The sequence below is a fragment of the Rissa tridactyla genome, chromosome 7, assembly GCF_028500815.1.
Source record: "Rissa tridactyla isolate bRisTri1 chromosome 7, bRisTri1.patW.cur.20221130, whole genome shotgun sequence".
NCBI classification, from domain to species: Eukaryota; Metazoa; Chordata; class Aves; order Charadriiformes; family Laridae; genus Rissa; species Rissa tridactyla.
This window is the reverse complement of record NC_071472.1, coordinates 12,991,253-13,010,757: the sequence shown is the minus strand read 5'-3', so window position 1 is coordinate 13,010,757 and position 19,505 is coordinate 12,991,253. Positions and strand designations below refer to the sequence as shown.

Below are 19,505 nucleotides of genomic sequence, written 5' to 3'. Positions count from 1 at the left end.
GCGCGTGTTGTGTGTGTGTGTGTAATTTATCACCCACACACGCTTAGCATCGGTGATTGCTGCTCTGCACATGATCTGTTTTGAATGAATAAATTAAAGCCATGGTGTAAAACAACCTCTAAAACTGAAGTCCATTGATGAGCCAATTGTGTTTTATAGATTATGGCCTTGCACAATCTACGCAACAAACTATTCCAATTCTTACTTTCTGACGTCCCATTCCATCATCTTTTAGCAACAGCGACTTCTGTATTGGATAGGTGTTTATTTTTATTTTTAAAGCTGTGAAATAAAACAACATTGCATTTATTCAAATATGAAGATTAATGCCATCCCAAGAAAAACTCTGATTAAATCTGGATTTATGTTTACATCAGTAAAGCAGGTTATTAAAAAAAATGAATGTGTTGTTCCACAAACATTATTAGAAACTCTTGTCACTGTGCCAAACAAAACTGACCTCTAATAAAAACAGAAGTACAGAGGGCCTCTGACTACCAGGGATGGGATCAGTCATCCACAAGAAACTCGGATACTATTAAAGTCCTAATGAAAGGAATAGCCAGAAGGAATTCCTGAACGCGAGGCATGTTTGTCTGGATTTCGAAGCACAACAATTTCCTAGCCTCAGCAGGCTTTTGAGCCTTAAGAAAACATGCCCTCCAGGGCTGCCATATGGAAAGAGGCAGAGGGGACTAGACAGCCTTTTGGAAAGGCAGCTTGGGCAAATCAGCGCACTCAAGTGTTATTGCCTGTCTCTGCCCTGTGTCAGTCAGTGTCTGGAGGCGGCTGTCAGATTAAGATGTGCTCTGCTCCTGCATTTCTGCTCTGTGGTTGCAGATCTGAGACTTCTGTGTGAACATGGCAAACTCCTGTAGCCTGGTGGCGTAGGTGGGTACGGGGAAAAGGGTGGTTTAGGCAAGAGCAAACCCACTGCAAGGGACACAGACAGGTGCTTTACGTAGCCTCTGCAAGATGCTGACGATTTAAGAACACAAATTATGCTAAAATGGGTACTTAGGAAGGGAATGAAAACTGCAAAGGCAGAAAACTTAAAAAGAAATGTGAGTGATGATAAAGAAACCTGAAAACAGTCTACAGTTGTCACCCAGGCTGCACAAAGTAATCCATATTCAGGCAGCTCCTTTGTGAAAGCTGGATTTTGTTAAGCTCTAGGTAATTATTTTCTGCTCAACAAGATGTAGATTCAACTAGACAGAACCTTTGTAGATTAATGTGTGTTGGAAAAGGCAAATAAATATTAGACCACCTACTACACCCTGAGGATCTAACACGTCTCTTGTCCAATGCAGGGCTATTTTAACAATGTATAAGGGGCAAAATGGTCCCGCCAACATATTCCCCGCTGGTTTTTCCCACGTAGCTATAAAAACAGCATCAAAAAATGTCAATTCCACTTTTTAACAAGAGACAACATCACTTAACTAAATGGATATTCTTGAAATCCAGCCCTATCCCTTTGCAGACTGGAGTGTTCCCATAGATCTACAGTACTTAGGTATTTTGACATGTAAAAGACACTGGACGGTACAATATTATGTTTTTCTACAACCCATACATATTTTATGTATTTATATATACTTAAATTTAAACTTAAACCAACAATAACAAATTTGCTCTGGCTCCAGACACTTCCTCCTCCCCAAACAGGTAAAACAGCACATCTCCTAATAAAAAGTTAATGATGCATCTGCAGCAATACATTCATTCAGTATTAACATTGGACACATTCTTGTTTTACACTGCAAATGCTGAATGGAAGCTTGAGACATGAAGCAAACCAGCCATGGCAGCAGTAAGGCTGTAGACTCTGCATCAGCAGAACATGACCATTGCCTAGAATACAAATTTTATGACATAATAGTCGCAAATGGCAAGAATTGATGGATGCAATGGATATCTGCCCTGGGGCTTGCTGGTAGCTTTAGTTATTAATCTTGTTTGTATAACAATAGCATCAGTGTCATCCTAACATTACATATTCCAAGAAAACTACCTGGTTTCCTGTCAGTCGCCGCTGTGTTGAAACTAATTTCACACAGCCCACCTAGCAGGCATCAGATGGTAATGACTTTTAGACATCATTGATCTGAGTTGGCCTAAAGCCAGCCTGCTAGAGCTAAAGGGATCCATACACTAAACTGTTCCCGATCTCGCGAGCTGAGCCACGCTGGCAGTACACTTGAAAAATTAAGGAACAAATAAAAGCCCTCGGCACGTTCAGCCTCCCTGCTTTTTCCTCCCTCCTAGCAAATCCAAAGCCCCCCCGAAACAAATTGGCAACCCAGTCATGATAGTAAGGAGACAAAAGCCAGTGAGCCCTGAAATTAGCTGATTTTGGTTTGCTTTTTCTGCAGTGACCTTCATCTGTTTCAGCACTTGTATAACCCAGACTCTGGCTACTACTAAATTCCCCTTCTGCCAGAGTACCATCCACTCGGGACCATTTACATAGTTCAGAGCTAAAAGTAGGAGCCTAAAAGTGTTCAGACAACTTAAAATGAATGTAAAGTTTGCCATTGGTTCGAGCATTTAACAGAAATGGGAAAAACGGTAATAATTCATCTGGTTTGAAGCAAAGCTCGTTTCCACTCTTTCATCCTCCGTTCTCTTTTTCAGCGATACAAACACCGGCGTCCTCAGCACAGGCTTATTCCTCAAACTCAGCCTCTTGCTGGTTTCCCTCCTGGCCCGACATTGCATTTCTCTCCTCACTGTTATTTGTGATTCCCTCATACCTAAATGCCATCTACAAAGTATGCTATTTTCTTTCTTCCATGCCATTAAAGATAATGTCAAATAAGATGAAACTGAAAACCGATCTCTCTGGCATCTTACTGGAAACATGCCCCTGCTCACTGCATTACCGCTTACCCTTGCCTTCTTTTTTTTTCCAGTTTCAGTCACACCTGGCCATATCCCTTTCCCAGACCGTTCAAACGAAGCTCTTCAACTGCTATCCCGAAATCCAGGTTTCTTAGACCTGTACCATGCCCTTGAATCTTAAAGGTCCATATCCTGCAAATAGTATGGATGTGCTTAACTTTACATATATAAGCAGCTACATTAAAGAAAATGGCAGTAATTGCCTGCTACAGCAGATGCAAATGTGTTTTCAGGATAGAGAAAATGGTATAATTTTGCACTTCTATTTAAAGAACACAGATCCATTTCATCTACCAAACTTCATTCTTTCCAAGAGCTTCAGTGATCATGGTTCTGTTTGATGTCTTCATTCTCTGTCAGTGGGAGTCTCGCTATTTACTTAAATGCAACCAGAATGCCAAACCAGATGTTTAGTGATTTATTCTGATGTATTATTGGATACTGTGGATGACAAAAGATTGGGCTGAACACTCTCCTTTCTGCCTATGAAGTCTTCCAAAGCTTTTCAGCATTATTGGTGGTACAATAATTAGCTAATTCCCTTAATTCTGGAGAGGCCATATCAGCCAAAGCAGATGGAAATTGATGATTAGGCTTTATCACAACATTTTTGTAGGCTCTTACCTTTCCTTTTGCCTCTATTTTTAAAAGGATATTCAACGTGTTGAATAATTTTTAAGACCCAGGGAGAAGATTTTCAAAACAAAATCTGAGCCAGATTTTCCACATCCTCAGCTCAGAAGAAGGGGCTGGATTTTCAAGGTCTTTGATGAACAGTCAGGCCGTCAACATCGCCTCAGCAATCTGCTGGTTGCTGCTCTCCACAGAACAACAGTCTCTGCTTTGTTCCCTCCCCTACCTCTTTTAACATTTTCTCTCCCGTGCTTTATACCCAACAATAGTTCCTTGTTTGTCCTTCAAGGAACTACCGTCATTCTGATGAAGAGGTCAGAGGATTTCCAGCCCATATTCAATTCATTCTTTCCCCCAAATTGGGGAATTTTCATATCTCTTCCCAGACTGTATTATTCCTCCAAAAGTTCCGCAACAGTTTCAGTCCTGTCCTGTAATTCTGGTTTTGCAATCTTAAATTCAACTGCTTTGTTCCCTTTTTACAGAGGATCTTACACTACACAAGCAGTAAAAAAAGAAAACAACAATAACCACCAAAGCAATCCTCCATGTGGTATCTCAACCCCCTTAAAGTGTGGTGTGGAAGTAGTACAGGGACCGTCCTTGGAGCTCCAGTTTTCCACACTGGAAGGCAAGCACAGAAGACAGAAAGACGGCAAAAAACTCTGCTTCTTTACTGCAGCTGCTGACCCTTTTCTTCCGAGAATTCCCTGGAGCCATATCAGGAGTTACTCACCTATATGTACTTAGTTGTCTGATCACTGGCCCAGGGCTATTTAGAGGTGGATTGTGTTCCTCACACAGAACTCAAGTCAGCAAATAAGAGTACTTGTCAGCTGAGTCATTTCTGCTAGGTTTGCATTAAGCACCACGGCCCAGAGGGGATGTACGGCAGAATTTAGGCCAAGTAGGAGGGCAAAAGCTCAGCGTCACTCAACAGCAAACTCACCGCAACCAGGTCAGAAAAGCGGGCAGAGTTCAAATGAGAGCGTGTCACAGCTGCACGCAAGAGGATCTGGCTCTCGCCATAGCCTCAGAAGCAGGAGTATCTCCACTGGCATGAGGCTGACCTGAGGTGGCACTCACACAACCTTGATGGGATGCCCACACGTGAGCACAGCATGACGGAGAGGGCAGGCAAGTGAAACTGTTCTTAGAACCACACTGCACGTCCCAAAACTGCAACCTGCATCATGCAAACTGCAAATTTTATGCAGAAAACTGGAGGGAGGAAGAGGAAAGACTGATTATTAGTTGTGGATGTCCCATCCCTGGAGGTGTTCAAGGCCAGGTTGGATGGGGCTTTGAGCAACCTGGTCTAGTGGGAGGTGTCCCTGCCTAGGGCAGGAGGGTTGGAACTGGATGATCTTTAAGATCCCTTCCAACTCCAACCATTCTATGATTCTGTGATTCTATGATTATCAACATAAAGTGCATTAAAATAAACTCCTCAGGACAGTGAGAGCAGAAAAGGTGGGTATTCAAGACACCCTCTGGTCTCGTTCCCAAACACATTTTCTTTTCCTCGTTAGAATGTATAATCAAAAAATGGCTACAAAATCACTCCAAGGCCCACAGCCCTGATGCTGCAAAGGGGCAACACAGAGAGATCATAAAGTGCTCCCTGCAACAACCAGCTTCATTTTCCTACCTGTTTGATTGCAATTCCTAAAATGAATAATTTCAGCCTACCCTTTGAAAAAATTATTAAACTACCCCCACAGATAGGTCCCACCTGAAAATAATGGTCCAGATTTGAAGTCCTCACCTCTCTCGAATTCAGATTCAGGATTTTGTTCAGGCACATATCTAGAGATATGGTGGTGTCAGTGATAAAGCTGCAGTGCTGGCTCTCCAAACATGCCTCCCCAAAGCTTGGGGGCAACTTGAGGTAAAAATCCAAGCTCATTTGAAAATTGCAGGGAGGTTACAAAGATTTCAAAGCCATGCAAAATCCAGCAGCAAGCACAGCCAAGCTAAAGCACACCCAGCAAAGCAGCCTTCAAAACACGCTGCGTGTTCAAAGGGTTTGTAGGTTTTGCTCGCCTTGGACATCTTCCTAACACTCTCCAGCGAGAGTGGGGAACGGCAGCACTGAAGCACAACAGGAAAACACACGCACAAGGCAAGGTCCCTGCAGCCAAATCCAGCCTGTAAATTTGGGCAGCTGACATTACAGATGTCTTCCCGTTGCCCTGTTGCTAAGAATGGCTGCTCTGAAAAGACAGATTGAGACAGGTCAGTGGGCACACACAAAACACTGCTCAGACACCCAGAAATATATTGGGTCAACAAACAACATCAAGACATGGGGCTGAGTTACTGGCCACCATTTAAGAGATTAAATTGGTGCCGTGTCAATAAACAAACAGTAAAGGAGATGGCAGAAATCCTTTTCCCTTTCCACCTCTTCCTTTCCCTGCTGCTTTTTCCTCTGCCTCATTTCTGAGCCTTGGAACCAAGCCCCAAGGTTTTAAAGCAGCACAGTGGCAAGGATCGCTGGAGGGGATCAATGCTAGGATCAATTTTCTCTCGATAGGAGATCGCCTGTTCCAGAGAGAAGGGAGAAGGCAGGGTGAAGGGAAGAGCTCTATGTCAGCAATCACAAAGCCACATCAGCCCCCAGGGTGCAAAAGGCTGCAAAGTTTCCTGATAACATGAGGCAGAGCCAAAGAAAACAAACAGCGTTGTGGTATTCCTGCCTGGGAGGCACAAATTCTCCATCACCTCCAAGTTTCCCGAGCCTCCATCAAAACGATTAGATTATAAAAACTGCTGAAACCAGAGCTTTTCAGAGAGGCCAGTCAAGAAGTCACAGCACGACGAAAAACTAAGCGGGGGGTGTTGTAGGGGTGGGAGCCCTTCTTCCCGTGGTGGCTGTATATTGGCATGTATTAAACATAGACACAACAATAAGCAATAAATCACAGCCCAGGAGAAGTGCCAGGTGGAATGCACTGGAGGAAATTAAAACATCCTTCTCGATACAGTTCAGTATTGAAAGAAATCCAAAGGAGGCCAAGTTGACTTATCACCTACGTAGCCAGGATGCGAAGGGGAAAAAGGGTTCCGACACTTGCAGCTGAAAAGTTTGCAGTTGAATAATTTCCTACAAAAAAACGGCTTAGCTTAAAAAGTAATAATAATGTCACAAATATCCTTACAAACAAATAAATAAATAAATAATGGCCTTCCTTGGCTTTCCTAAGTTTTCTTCTTTTTTTCCTCCTTTTTTCAAGTGCGCAGTCCCTCCACAAGACTCAGCCATGGGGCAAAGGATCCATTGCAATACACAAATACACTACCCGCCCAGCACCCGAATTCAACAAATTCTGGCCTTCCACGTCGCCAAACATATACACCCACCACACTGTCAGGAGGCCCTATCATGAAACTAGGCAATGGAGGCAGAGTTTGAGCCTCCAACCTCCGAAGAGCTGGACCACTTCCTTATTTCACTGAAAAATGCCTCCAGAAAGTTTGTTTTAGAAAAAAACAGCATTGGTACACAAGCTTCCCAGGAATTTCAGCCAGGACTCAGTGCCATACAATGCATAAAACTGAGGTTGTTTGTGGCCACCAGCGCGCAAGGGAACCTCTTTGGAGGTGGGTGTTTGTTTTGCTGGGATAAGTTTATACTAGCAGGGGACTGCCCTGCGGCTCTCAAGTCCTAAAGAGATGGTGCTCCCGTGTGGTACCCCAACCCGTTTGCCCTCCAGCCACTGAAGGGACAATTCCCTGCTTGTCCCTTTTTTAGGCAGTTGAGCTAACCTCCACCATTTGAGTTTTAATGGAAGTGCCACACAAACCACTTATGCAGGCTGAAAACTAGGACACGATCTATAAATTACTGGAAAACTGAACTCAAGATTAGGAAAAGAAAGAAAAGGAAGAACTCGTTTCTCTTGAAACTGGATCATATATATGTATACACACATAAATACTCTCACACTGAAGCTCTCCAGGACAGCCTGAAGATGACAGCTGTTATGTTCTACCTTTTTAAAATCTCTGTTTTTAAGGGCTGAGGACAGGATGGCATTTTCCAGCTGTGGTTCTCTTTCTCTTACTAAACACTTCTGTGTCAGCCTGTCTGTATAAGCAACTAAATCTTTACACATTAAACACTTCTGTGTCAAACTCGCAGTAATGACCAAGTTGTATTTTCTGAAATGGATAATTAAGAGTTTCAGTGAAAACAGAAAGAGCTGGCATTTTTGTATTTAGACAGACATGAATTTAGTACAAGCTGATTGATAAACTCTACTTGTTGAAAGTAAAATGGATGGTGACATTTTCTATGTCAGTTTGGGGTTTTTTTGGCAAGAGGGCAGGGACATCTTGCAGTAGGCCGTGAAAGAGGGAATCCATTTAGACGTCACTCACAAATTCCTTCCTCTTGTCTAGCACAGAGGACATCAGTTGCAGACAAAACTCTCGTCGAGGAAAGCAAGGCAAAAGCAAGAGAGGAGAAGGAAGACTGTTTTTAAGACATGTAAACAAGCAATTACCCACAGCAGACCCCACTGCACACTCAGGAAGATTATCTGAGCAGATGTCTCAATCGGTTGGTATCACACTCTTCCACCTGCTTAAACGGGGGGATACCATTTGGATGCAAAATCCTTCTCCGCACATTTCTGGGTGGAAAACTGCTCTGGAGCCAGGGCTGACAATTAAAAAAAAGTCTTTTTTCCTACTCTTTTTAAAAGGTACAATCAAGGCAGAGAATCTCTTCAGGTGTGAGAGGTGTCACACATAGTTGAGATGAGCTATTAGGTTCCAAAAGCAATAACAAGTTGCCACGCAGCTCAGCCCTGCCTCATCAGATGTTTGAGAGGTGATCACTCGGATAAGCCAGGATAGGCTGGCTGCAACCCAAATTCAGAAACCTGCAGCCATATTGCCAATAAGAACTACCAGCAAAACACACGGAGTTAATAAAAGCAACACCGAAATGTCAAGTTAAAAAAAAAAAAAATGGTGGTAAATATTGCAAGTCTTTCTGTGGTAAACACACAATTAATTTCTGATGAGGATTAATTAATATTACAAAAAAAATTATTGCTCATTCTCATTGTTCCTGTCATGAATGTATCTGTCAGGAGATGCATTTCCAACAGTGTCTTTTGTCTTGTAGTGATGAAAAAAAGCATTCTAAACCAAATCAGACTGGAATATGTTTCCCCGGTGCTTTTGTTTTTAGGCTGAAGTGGAATATATCAGAGCCATAAATTTGCTTACCCTTCTGTTCTGTACATGGAGCATCTCTCCAGAGGAATTTTTAGCACTCCATTATTTAAGCCCACAAAGAGAGACCTGTCGCTGTGTAGGATTTGAAGACTCTTGATTGCTTCCCGTTGCCCGTCAGGGAGGATCTGCATTTCCTCTAAATAACAACTCCTCAGGCTCCTGTTAGTGGTAGAAAGGGCCTTCAAGATGGTGCCATACTCTAATGGAACAAGAAACAAGGCACAAGTAAATCTTGGAGGCATTGACTTCATTTCATACCTGCCTAAGGAGTGAAATATTAGTGTCATCTTTACACAGCTGCTTTAAACCTAGTTCTGGGTCACCTGCTGCCCATGGTAGAGAGAGCTCCAGCTACATGGTTACAACCCTCAGCAGTTCTCAGATATTACAGAAACCATCTATGAATGTATTTTAATGGAAAACCAGAAGGATGTGAACCATCTGGAGAGTGAGTACCTGGAAATATTTCCCAGTTGTAGCACTGAGGCAGAAAAGAGTCTCGTCCCGTTACCAGCAAGGTGACCCGAGAAAGCAGGGATCATTTCTGGTGCCCCGAGTCTATATTTCTTTTGGTTTATGGAGCAGATCGGTGTGATTTGATGCCATGACAAATGACAACAGATGCAGCAGCACTGCTGGAAATCTCAGAGGCCTCCGTAATGACTGCATGGGTCACAGATCTAATTGATCCTCTTCCTGGAAGAAGCCGTCCTGCCAGCTTGACAAGGGGATGTTACGGCATGAGCGGTACATACACAGAAACATATATGCTTGTGTTCACAGTGCTCTTTCTTACCTAAATAATTTAAAGATCTAATAAACTGTGGGAGATTTATGCTGGGGAAAAGGCGTCAACCACACCATTTTCCATTAAAACCCCAAAGGGGTCTGTCAGCCTCGGGTGTTCCTGAAGCTTAATCCTTCTATCCCGATAACTTCTGTATTGCTGCCAAAGCTCAGCAATTTAGAGTGGCGGGGTTGGCTGCCGTGCAAAGCTTCTCTTTTACTTAGGGGGGCTTTAAGTCTGGAACAGGACCGAGGCCCAAGTTTTGGCTCGGTTTGTCCCAGGACTGGGTTTATGTCCAGGGCTGCCTCTGGGCAGGGCTGTCTCTACTGAAGAGGCAGAAGGTCCATCAGAGCTCACTCTGCAGTCGCCACTCACCAGGGCCAGAAAGCAAACACGAATAAGGAGCAGACCTTTCTACACAAGTGATATGAGGCAGAAAGTATCCCAGCTTTCTCTCGGGCTTTGTAGCTGGGACTCCTCACTTAAAATACCAAGATATCAAAATGGCAGCACCATGCTGTGTTTCCATTTAAGTAAAATCTTATCATAATCAATGTACATAGAAGCTCCCACAGTGAGGATGTTACTAAAACACATCCAAGATGATCACTTTTGAAGTGGTGGTAAAAGTTGGATAAATTATGACACAGTCCTGGAAGGTGGTAACATGAGAATGAGGCAGTGACTCTGCATTCAGATGTGAAATTAAACTAACACGGAGGCAATCCATCTTATTCTAAAGTCAAAGCTTCTGCAATAGAGGATAACAACATTATACCCATGAGGCTGGCCATATGCTCTGATTAATCAAACTATTTAATTTAACCTCTATCATTAGTACGAATATAGGCTAAGACAACCATTTATAACACTTTGTCCTTCTTCAGCATCTTTCATTTATCCAAGATATCCGTGCTTTTCAGAAGAGGCAACGTGTCCTGCTAATTAGAGGATGGCAGTAGAAATCAAGAGACTAAATCTTATACTTAATTCTACCACTGGCTCGCTATGCTACCACAAAAAAAGCACTTGCTTCAGCTTCCCCATCTGCATTACATTTCAGTGCATGCCCGTTCCCGAAAGCACTGGGAGTCATACAGCAGCAGGCACACGGAAGTGCAAAGAAAGAAATAATTAAAACCTTGTGCAAGCCTGGAGGTTAAGTATTATTAGTGCTTATTTGGAGATGAGTATGTCATAGCGCAGAAAGGCAACTTACGTGCACGAAACCACAGAGCGTTTCAGTGACCTTTGCTCCTCCCCACTGTTATGTATTAGTCTGATGGGTTGAAACATGTTTTTATAAAAGGGAGAAAAATGTTATTGTTGTTTTTAAACACAATGTAGATTTATGGTCTGTTCACTTGGGACTCTGCCTCAAGTTCTCCATCCTGCTTTTAATTTACTGAGGCAAACTAACTTCCATGCTGTTTTGTGCCCAAATGATACTGAATGACAACTGTGTAATGTCACGACTGGGGTCCCAGGGCTCCTAGGTCTACGAGGGAACTTTCTTAAGCCCCGATGCTCTTACCTGTCCCAATATACATCACGTGGTAGAGAGTATCCTTCCCCTGAACAATATCAACCACCAGTTTGGAAAATCGAATGCTGTCCTGAGTCACGTACGGATCTACAGTCACCGGCTGCACGACATCATTCATCAGGAACAAGCGCTGCGCATCCTGCAGGACTCTCTCCGTCAGGTTCTCATTAGGGCTGTCATCATTCAGCGTCCCACACTAAACATGGAAGATTGAACATCAGCACCTGCATTTTCTCCCCTCTCCAGCAGCCCAAGACCAAACCCTGAAATTCTTCTTCTGAAACCCAAAGTCCTGTTGATTTCCTGGGGAGATGGGTCTGTATGAGGGTCACAGGATCAGGCCCTGGGCCTGATCATAGGTCCTTAGCCTAGCTTTGGCCTGTAGCCCACTCTAAAAATGTTTCTCCCAGCTGGCCCACTGACCAGCGATGTGGTGTTTCCTTCCTTTGTGATACCCTGGAGCCAGCACACCAGAAGGGCAAAAGGCATTAACAAACCGAGGAGGAAAATAAAAGAATTAAAACTAGCTGTAGAAAGATTTAAAGCTAGCACTGGGGAGAAAGCTTTTGTGGTGATAAATCCTTGAAGGATTTCAAATAATCTTCAGATTCTACTTGGTATCTCAGTCTGTACAATTCACAAAAAACAGAGGTTAAAAAACCTGAAAACCAGGTTGGTTTTGCACCACAGAGCCCAACTCACCACACTGCTTTTCTCTGATGTGGTCCCTTCTGAACAGACCCTTCCAGCTTCATCTGAAGCCAGGCAGGTTAGCCACTAGCTGCCCCCTCCCCACACGCAGCTCTTCTCTCAGCAAAGGGCAGATCAAGCCGTGTCCACCCATCTTCCAGCACCAAGGGGTGCACCGAAATTGGATTCAATGCCCTTGTTCATCCAGAATAGAAGGAAAGAAGAGAGCTCATCTTGTGTCTTTGAAACACCAGCATAAGTCCTACCAGGTGGATAGTGCATTTTAAGGCCTGAATTTCTATCTATCTCACGCAAATCTCTACAATTCAGCATTTTCAAAAAACAATGCAAGATTAAAACTCTCCATGCAGTTCTGTGGTCTGTGTCTGTAGCCAGGGCTGGATCTTCACTCTTCCCCACAGTACCATGCACAATGGGCAGAAGATCAATTACTCCAAAAGACAGCTGGGTGACTGGTTATTTATCTTGCCCGAGGCCAGGGGAGTCAGTGGTACAAACTAGAAATCCTGCCAACTCCCATACTCAGTCCACGGACAACTTCACTTCTCACTAAGAGAAGCTCACACCTAAGTAATTTCACTAGAAAAAAACACACAAATTTCTTGTTCTTCAATTTGGGTCCATGTTTTTGGGCTTTCTTTGGAAGAGAAGTCGGTATATTGTCAATTAGGATGTGGATTTACAGCACTCCAGCTACAGCGTACAAATTTCCCATGTGCATAGTCTCCACATGCACCAAAGTAACTCTTTGCAGCGTGGCTGCCTTTCCGCTGTGCACCATGCAGAGCTTCTCTTACGACGTGCTAAAATGAGTTGACAGGAATTTAGCTCACATTTACACAATAAATATGGATCCTAACGGCTGGTGTATTAAGCCCTACATTATTTTGGAGCTTGTGTGAAGTAGGTGAACAGGGTGATAGTAATTGCCACCACCTATGAACATGGACACTTTTTTACCAACTTAAGCATCTTCCTGAGTACCCAGACTAAGGAAACATCAGTGGCTTTTGATTTGTCCTTAGGTGGGTTTTAATGTTTTTTTTCCTATTGCAATGGTCTTTTTTAGTTCATGACTCATCTCACACTCTAAAGAGTTTTTAGATCTCTCTCTTCTGCTGTGTCCTGTACTCCTGGTTTACACTACCGTCTTGCTTTGGATGCTTTTCTCCCCGCTCACTTTCCTTTCTAGAGCATCACTGAAGGAGGAGTCCCAGTGGCAGGAATGTCATTATTGGTTTTGTTTTCTGTTCTCATCAAGTCACAGATAATCCGTTTGGTCTATTGGCAGCCTGTGTGCTGACACAGCATCCCTCTGGTTTGGTTTTATTTTGTTTTGTTCTAATTTCCTGATTATCTGCACTGCCCTGATCCTCTGTATCCTTCAGTATTTCTCCTTCCTCTCTGCAAGAAAAAAAAAATGTTCTGGCATGCTTCCCTCATCTTCCTTTGTGAACACTGAGGCAAAAAAATTAATTTAATTTTTTTGCAATATCTGCCTCTTCTGTCACTAAATTACCCTTGTCATCTCCTGAAGGCCCTTCACTGACCTCTTGTTCCTCCTGTACTTGAAAAACATCTTAATCTCTTCTTGCAATCTTCCTATTGTCTGACACATACCTCCTTTTCCTTTCTTATTTTCCTCTGACCCTTTTCTTTCATCTTGCTGCTGCAATCTTTGCACTCCACGTTTTATCTGATACTCCTGGGTTAGCCCAGCAAGGGACAGAAAGCCCTTGATTCTCAGTTAACCTTAATGTTCCCACTAAACTCAAAAAAAAAAAAAAAAAAAAAAAGAAAAGAAAAGAGAAAAAAAGTCTTCAGCAAAGCTTTGTTTCTTGGTTTTGAGTGCACCAAACTGAGGGGGTGATTGAGAGCCCAAACCTGTTCCACCTTGTACAGCCAGAAGCCCTCACTCAGGTGCCATGAGGGAATTCAGGGGGAGAAATAAGGCTCCTCAGCAAGAACCCAAGCACATCCCTGCCCGCAGTGTGGACCTGCCTCCCATCTGCTCTTGCTGAGATTTCAGGTGACTGCAGAGTCCTTTTTGGAAGGTCCCTGACATCACCAGCTTGAAGGCAGATGGCATTTGCAGGCAGCCTCAGCACCTTTGCCATAATAAAGGAAAGCCAGATTCACACAATTGGGCTGAAAGGATTCACCATGGGAAGTGAGGATAGGAAGACAAATCCATTCTCCCTAGGATTCTCCAGGTGTGAAGGGGCTGAGCTGTAAAATGGGCTCATGCTTCAGAAGACTCAGGTTTGCTGGGGCTGTCACACATATACTCTGCACCGCACTGACCGAATCTGGGCATAAAGTGACTGAAGTTGTTCTATTATTTTCAAATTGCCCTTAACTGATAATCCCATGGTCTCAAAAACGAGCGGCAAGGAGTTCCACAAACTAAACTACTCATGAATATGGAGAAATACAATTTCTCTTCACTGTGGGTCTACCTGGAAAAATGAGCCCCACACAAATCAGCCCAGTGGAGTGTCGGAAGGTAAAAGGGACTGGAGTAAAACGAAGGGCAGCAGTAGTACCTGGAAATTAGGGATGGGGTTTAATGTTGGCAGCCAGGCTGATCTTGGGTTTTCTTGGTAACGGAACGGGCCATTAAATGCCTGAGTAATGGCACTCAGATTGAAGGCACACACTGCTGAGGCAGCTATGCTGTTTCTGGAACAGGGGAGAAAAAAATCAATTTAATCATTAGAACATTGACATTTTCATCATAACAGACATCAAACTCCACTCAAATAAAATACCTGTAAATTGCTAGGTAGATGTACAGTGATACCACTCTCATGAGGAGTAAAAATAAATAAATAACTTGTAAAATGCAGATGGCTTGCAAGACAATTTTGAGAATGAATTTTAAGCGTGGTTTTAAAATGTCCGTGATTTAAGGGCCATGGAAGCAGTTCTGACAAGAAAGGTGAATACAGTTTAATTTGCATGGATTATTTGTGTCTCGTTTTATTTTTATTTTTTCAACAACCCATCTATCTTTATTGATTACAAACAACCTAATTTTTAATCTCTTGCTGTTTCTCAAGGTGAAATTCTGTTTCTACAGGCTCCTGAAATCTTCAGGTATAAAATAGATCCCCTAATATTACATATACATATATATATAAAAATACACACATACATGCAGGGGAAGGGAAAGGGTGACAGTGCAAACCAGGCTGGCTGTTACAGCAGCTCAGCATGCAAAAAGGTCTTGCTAATGCGTGAAAGCCTCTGTTTTCAATGATCGCAGTTCACTTTGTGTTCCCAGCTGGGAATAGCCCCTGTCTCGGGGCAGGCTGTTCACCACGCACGCACCAGCCAGGAGGAGCATGGGTAGGGAAATGCCACTGTAGGAAAGACTTTTTGGAAGGGAATTCGTTTTAGGGATGCTCCGCTGCCCAGTCAGACTCACACACAGATCAGTCCGCCTTCACTGTCCCATTTCAGTCATGGAGGACCCATTTCTGCAAGGTCCTGAGCAGGCTCAGCTCCTTTTGCCTCAAGAGGGTTGGAGGGCGCTTCCCGCATGGTGATGGCACCTCAGGGAAGCCAGCCCAAAGAGGGACATTTGCTAAGTGTCACCTGAAATTCAAACCTGCTCCCAGCTCTCCCCTTCCTCCCTGCTTTTTTTTTTTTAAAGAAAAAGAACAACGTTTAGAGAAAAAGATATCAGAAGAAAACTAAAAATAGGGCTAGCACAAGAGACTGACTCGTCACGGTGCCTTTTAAATAACCCAAGCCCCGCTGTATGTGTCTTTCTGCTAATTAAAGCAATTTGAATTCTCTGAAAAGAACACACTTTTTTTACTAAACTAATAATTATAATCTCTTACACCCAAAAAAAAAAAAAAAAAAAAAAAGCCTTGCTCCACAATCCCAGACCGGGAAGCAGAAGAACAGATTCTTTCCCAGCTTATTTCTTCCAAGCAATACAACATGAGGAAGAACTTCTTGCTTTGCCTTCCCATTCTCCACTCCTGCCCCTGCCCCTTCCATCCCCAGAGTGATGGAGTAGTTCATTTCGAACGTGTCAAAGCATCGCCGGGCGAACCTTACTCCACTTCTGCCTGAACACCGCTGACGCAGGGCACGCTCACAGACGGCAGCTCTTAACACAAAGCTAATGATGGGTGACAAGTAAATGCCTTGAGGCACACATGGAACAAAAAGGAGAATGAGAAAGAAAATGAAAAAGGAAAAGAAAGAATAAAACCCCACTAGTCTAACAAAACCACTTTTTTTTTTTTTAAAAAAAAAAAAAAAAGGATATTTTTAGGGCCCTGCTAAGGACTCCACAGTTTACCCCTTTCCCTTTGCTAGAGAGGAGAAAGGAAAGAGGTTTTTGATGAATCTGCAGCCCATTTTCCTTTCCATCTGTGGCCTGGCATATTTCCCGTCCCTCCCTGTGAAAAGTTTGATCCCAGTCTGAAGCCAGAGACATCAACTTGTGCAGCTGGCCCCTGGTGTGAAGTGCAACCTCCTTTATTCCCACCTCCTACTTCCTGTGATTAACTGGGTGGTTTAGAGAATGGGTTAAGTTCAATGAGGTTTTAACATTGCCTCCATTACCTCCCAGAAAAAATTTAATAAAAACTTCTTAAATATTTCATCAGCTGCTTCCCCGAAAAGCTCTCTTTCCACTGATTCAGCTGGGTATAACATAACATAAAGCAATAAATCTATATGTAGGTGTTACCACAACCACTAATACCCCTTGGTTATACAGTGACCCTAAATTCATTATACATGATCCTTCCAAAATAAAAATACCTTTAAACAAAAAAAATCATAGTTTTGTGGTGCATGGGTACTCTATTATAAAGAAACTCAGACTGGAGCATACATCAACCCTCTTTGGTATGCAGAGCTCATGCAGCATGATATAAGTCCCAGTGGAAGTTAAAAGAATAATTACCATTATTTCTCTAGTTGGATGACAAATTGGAACGTTTTCGCTTTGAACTCTCAAAAGAACATCATGTGGTAGACCCAAAACACTACTTGATCTAACTTCAGCTATTATCAATAACTCATTTCTTCAGTTACACAAATGTTACATGTTATATTGTCCTCCAAAGATACAAGAGAGAACATACACCCGTAACGTATGAAGAGCGACTTAAGTGTAACCCAGAGGAGACAGGTAACACTCATCATGTCTCACACTAAACCTGGGAGGCAGAAACGGCAGACGGGAAATCTTCCAACCAGAGGCAGCCTATGTCTCCCCGCTTTATATTCCAAAAACTATACAAATTTGATAAATACAATATGGTTATTAATAATTTTGCCATTTCCAACTTCTGTTCTTGACTGGATGAATGGACAAATGGATAGATAAAACGTTATCATTACGGGCATAGAAGTCTTCTCTGATGGCAAAAAAAACCAAACAAAAAGTGTCATCTCAAATGCCCAAAGCAGTAGCCAGGTTTCCTTTTAATGTTCAGGAAGTTTGGCCACCATCCTTTAAATGTTTTCTGAGAATAAGTCATGCTCCTTTCAATCCCAGGACAGACTTTTCCCCAAAGTCCACAGTCAAGGTGCAGCACTCAGTCATGTTTATTTTTTCTAGTTGCTTCTCCACTGGCTCACTTTTAGCACATTGGCAATGGTAGTGCAGAAACAAAACATGGAAGATGGATGAGGGTGGCCAACATTACCTACTTCTTGACATTTACAGAGCAGGAATAACATTCAGGCTCTGTTGACTCTCATAGTGAAACTCCCAACAGTGCTTTAGCTCAAGAAGTTGGGGCTGATGCTTTGTGACTTCAAGAGCTGAAGTTCAAGTCACACCAGCAAGTGACACATAAAAATAGGAAGGCCTATACTTCAGTGGGGCTTCACTTCTTTGGTTTGCTGTGGGCTTCTTGGGAACAGACCCTTATTCATATTAAACAGTACTCCATTGCACACAAAAACCACAAAGACATTGGCTGCCCAGCATGAAAAAGGCACTTTGAGTGTTTGTCGTGTGGAGTAACTAACTCAGATTTTCATTCTCTAGTTTACACATGAGGATAACACCCCCCTGGAGAACACGTATTACTGAAACTCAATACCACGCAGACTGGTTGTAGCTTGAAACTTATCATCCTAGCCTTGGGCTTCAAAGTTATTTGAGTTTTCCTGACTTAAAAATATATATTATGAGTTTTTTAATATATTTTTTAATTAACTCCTCTTCTCCTTTCTGCTTTCACAGCTACACTAAATCATTCCAATTACAAGTTTTTTCAATATCAAGCCAAGAAGAGGTGATTATGAAGTTTCAGAAATCATGCCTTCCCCTCAGAGTTCCAACACTGCTTTTGATTTGTGGACCTGAAACAACCTGTAGTGGAGGTACAGTCCCCCTTGGAAATGTCAAATGCTGTGTAGCCCGTATGACCTTGCTTCTACAGAGTGGTGTTCAACAGCAATTTGTGTTGTTTTCAGTCTAGGCTGTGGTGATCCCATCTGTCTCATTTTCCTCCTTCCAGTCCTTCTCTCTCAAACATATGTACTTGCCCATTTCCTGGGCCAGCCCCAGTGTTCACACTTTTGTGTCAGGTTGCCCAGGCAGTTAACCTGGCTGAAAATTAATTACGTTTTTCTGTTGGGTCCTTTTTAGACCAGTTCTCTGAACTACACAAGTAGCATTGCCACTACAAAAAGTCAGAAGTCTGTCACAGCCCAAGTTTATATCAAATTAAGTTACCCTAGAACTGCACAGTCACCTTTTACGGACTCCAGAAATCTATGAACCATGAATTAAAAACATTGTCCTAGAGGCTATATTGCCACAGTGGATAACACAGACCTATATATTCCGTCATGTTAACCAAAGGACCGTTCAAAAAAGTATTGCTCAGACCGTCTAAGAAATCAGGATATTGTCAGTCTCAGAATGCTGGGGATTAGAAGAAGGGCAGTAAAATCAGTGCAACTTACACATTAGTAGTGAAGACACCATAGATCAGATCTTGCTCAGGAAGGTAGAAGGTGCTCTGCAATTCATTATAATAGAAAGGGATTTCTCCAGCACGGGAGCAGTTCAGCCGGGCTTTCATGAAAGTTGTCCATGTGTCCTCCAGCAAAAATCTCCCTCCAATATCATTTTTGCAAACCCTTGCCACACGAGAATAGACTGTTTTCCCACAGTCATGTTCTACCGCGTTCTCACGGAAGAAGAAGTAGGTGAACAAACCGATGTCATAGGCAGCAATAAAGTTAGGCTCTGAAAAACAAACGTTTGAGGAGATTTATACAGGTGAGAAATCAATCCGTGCTCACTGACTTGCCCAATGCATTGCACCACCAGCTCCCTTTACACAGGCTGTCAAAGCTGGGGCCGTGGGGAGTTTGGAGTCAGCAGATGACATAAAAACAGTAGATGAGAATAATGATATATGGGGTTATAGCTCTAGTTCCATTTTTCAGATCTTGGAAAGACCCCATTGTTTCCCCGCTTTATTGCCAAAGCTGCTACTGACTGCAGTGGAAGCAGAGTTCAACACCTTGCATATGCATGGCTCTTCTCTGTACCCATACTCATTTTACAATATAAAGCCTTCCCACTGGATTCCTTCACCTATTCACTTCTGAAGTGCACCTTATGGTGTGTTAAATGTGCTACGTGCATCTGCCCGATCCCCCAGACTGCTG

The 19,505-nt window shown here is 42.9% G+C and overlaps 1 protein-coding gene across 4 annotated transcripts in view; it reads right to left on the bottom strand.

Moving 5' to 3' along the window:
- SEMA5B (semaphorin 5B) overlaps window positions 1-19,505 on the bottom strand; it is a 277,297-nt gene that overhangs the window by 50,233 nt on the left and 207,559 nt on the right. For all 4 annotated transcript variants that reach the window (XM_054209282.1, XM_054209284.1, XM_054209283.1 and 1 more), the window contains 4 exons: window positions 18,792-19,077; window positions 14,384-14,519; window positions 11,115-11,322; window positions 8,785-8,992 (listed from right to left, as the gene is read on the bottom strand). In XM_054209282.1, coding sequence (XP_054065257.1) covers window positions 8,785-8,992; window positions 11,115-11,322; window positions 14,384-14,519; window positions 18,792-19,077 — 838 coding nt within the window. The remainder of the gene's footprint in view (window positions 1-8,784; window positions 8,993-11,114; window positions 11,323-14,383; window positions 14,520-18,791; window positions 19,078-19,505) is intronic.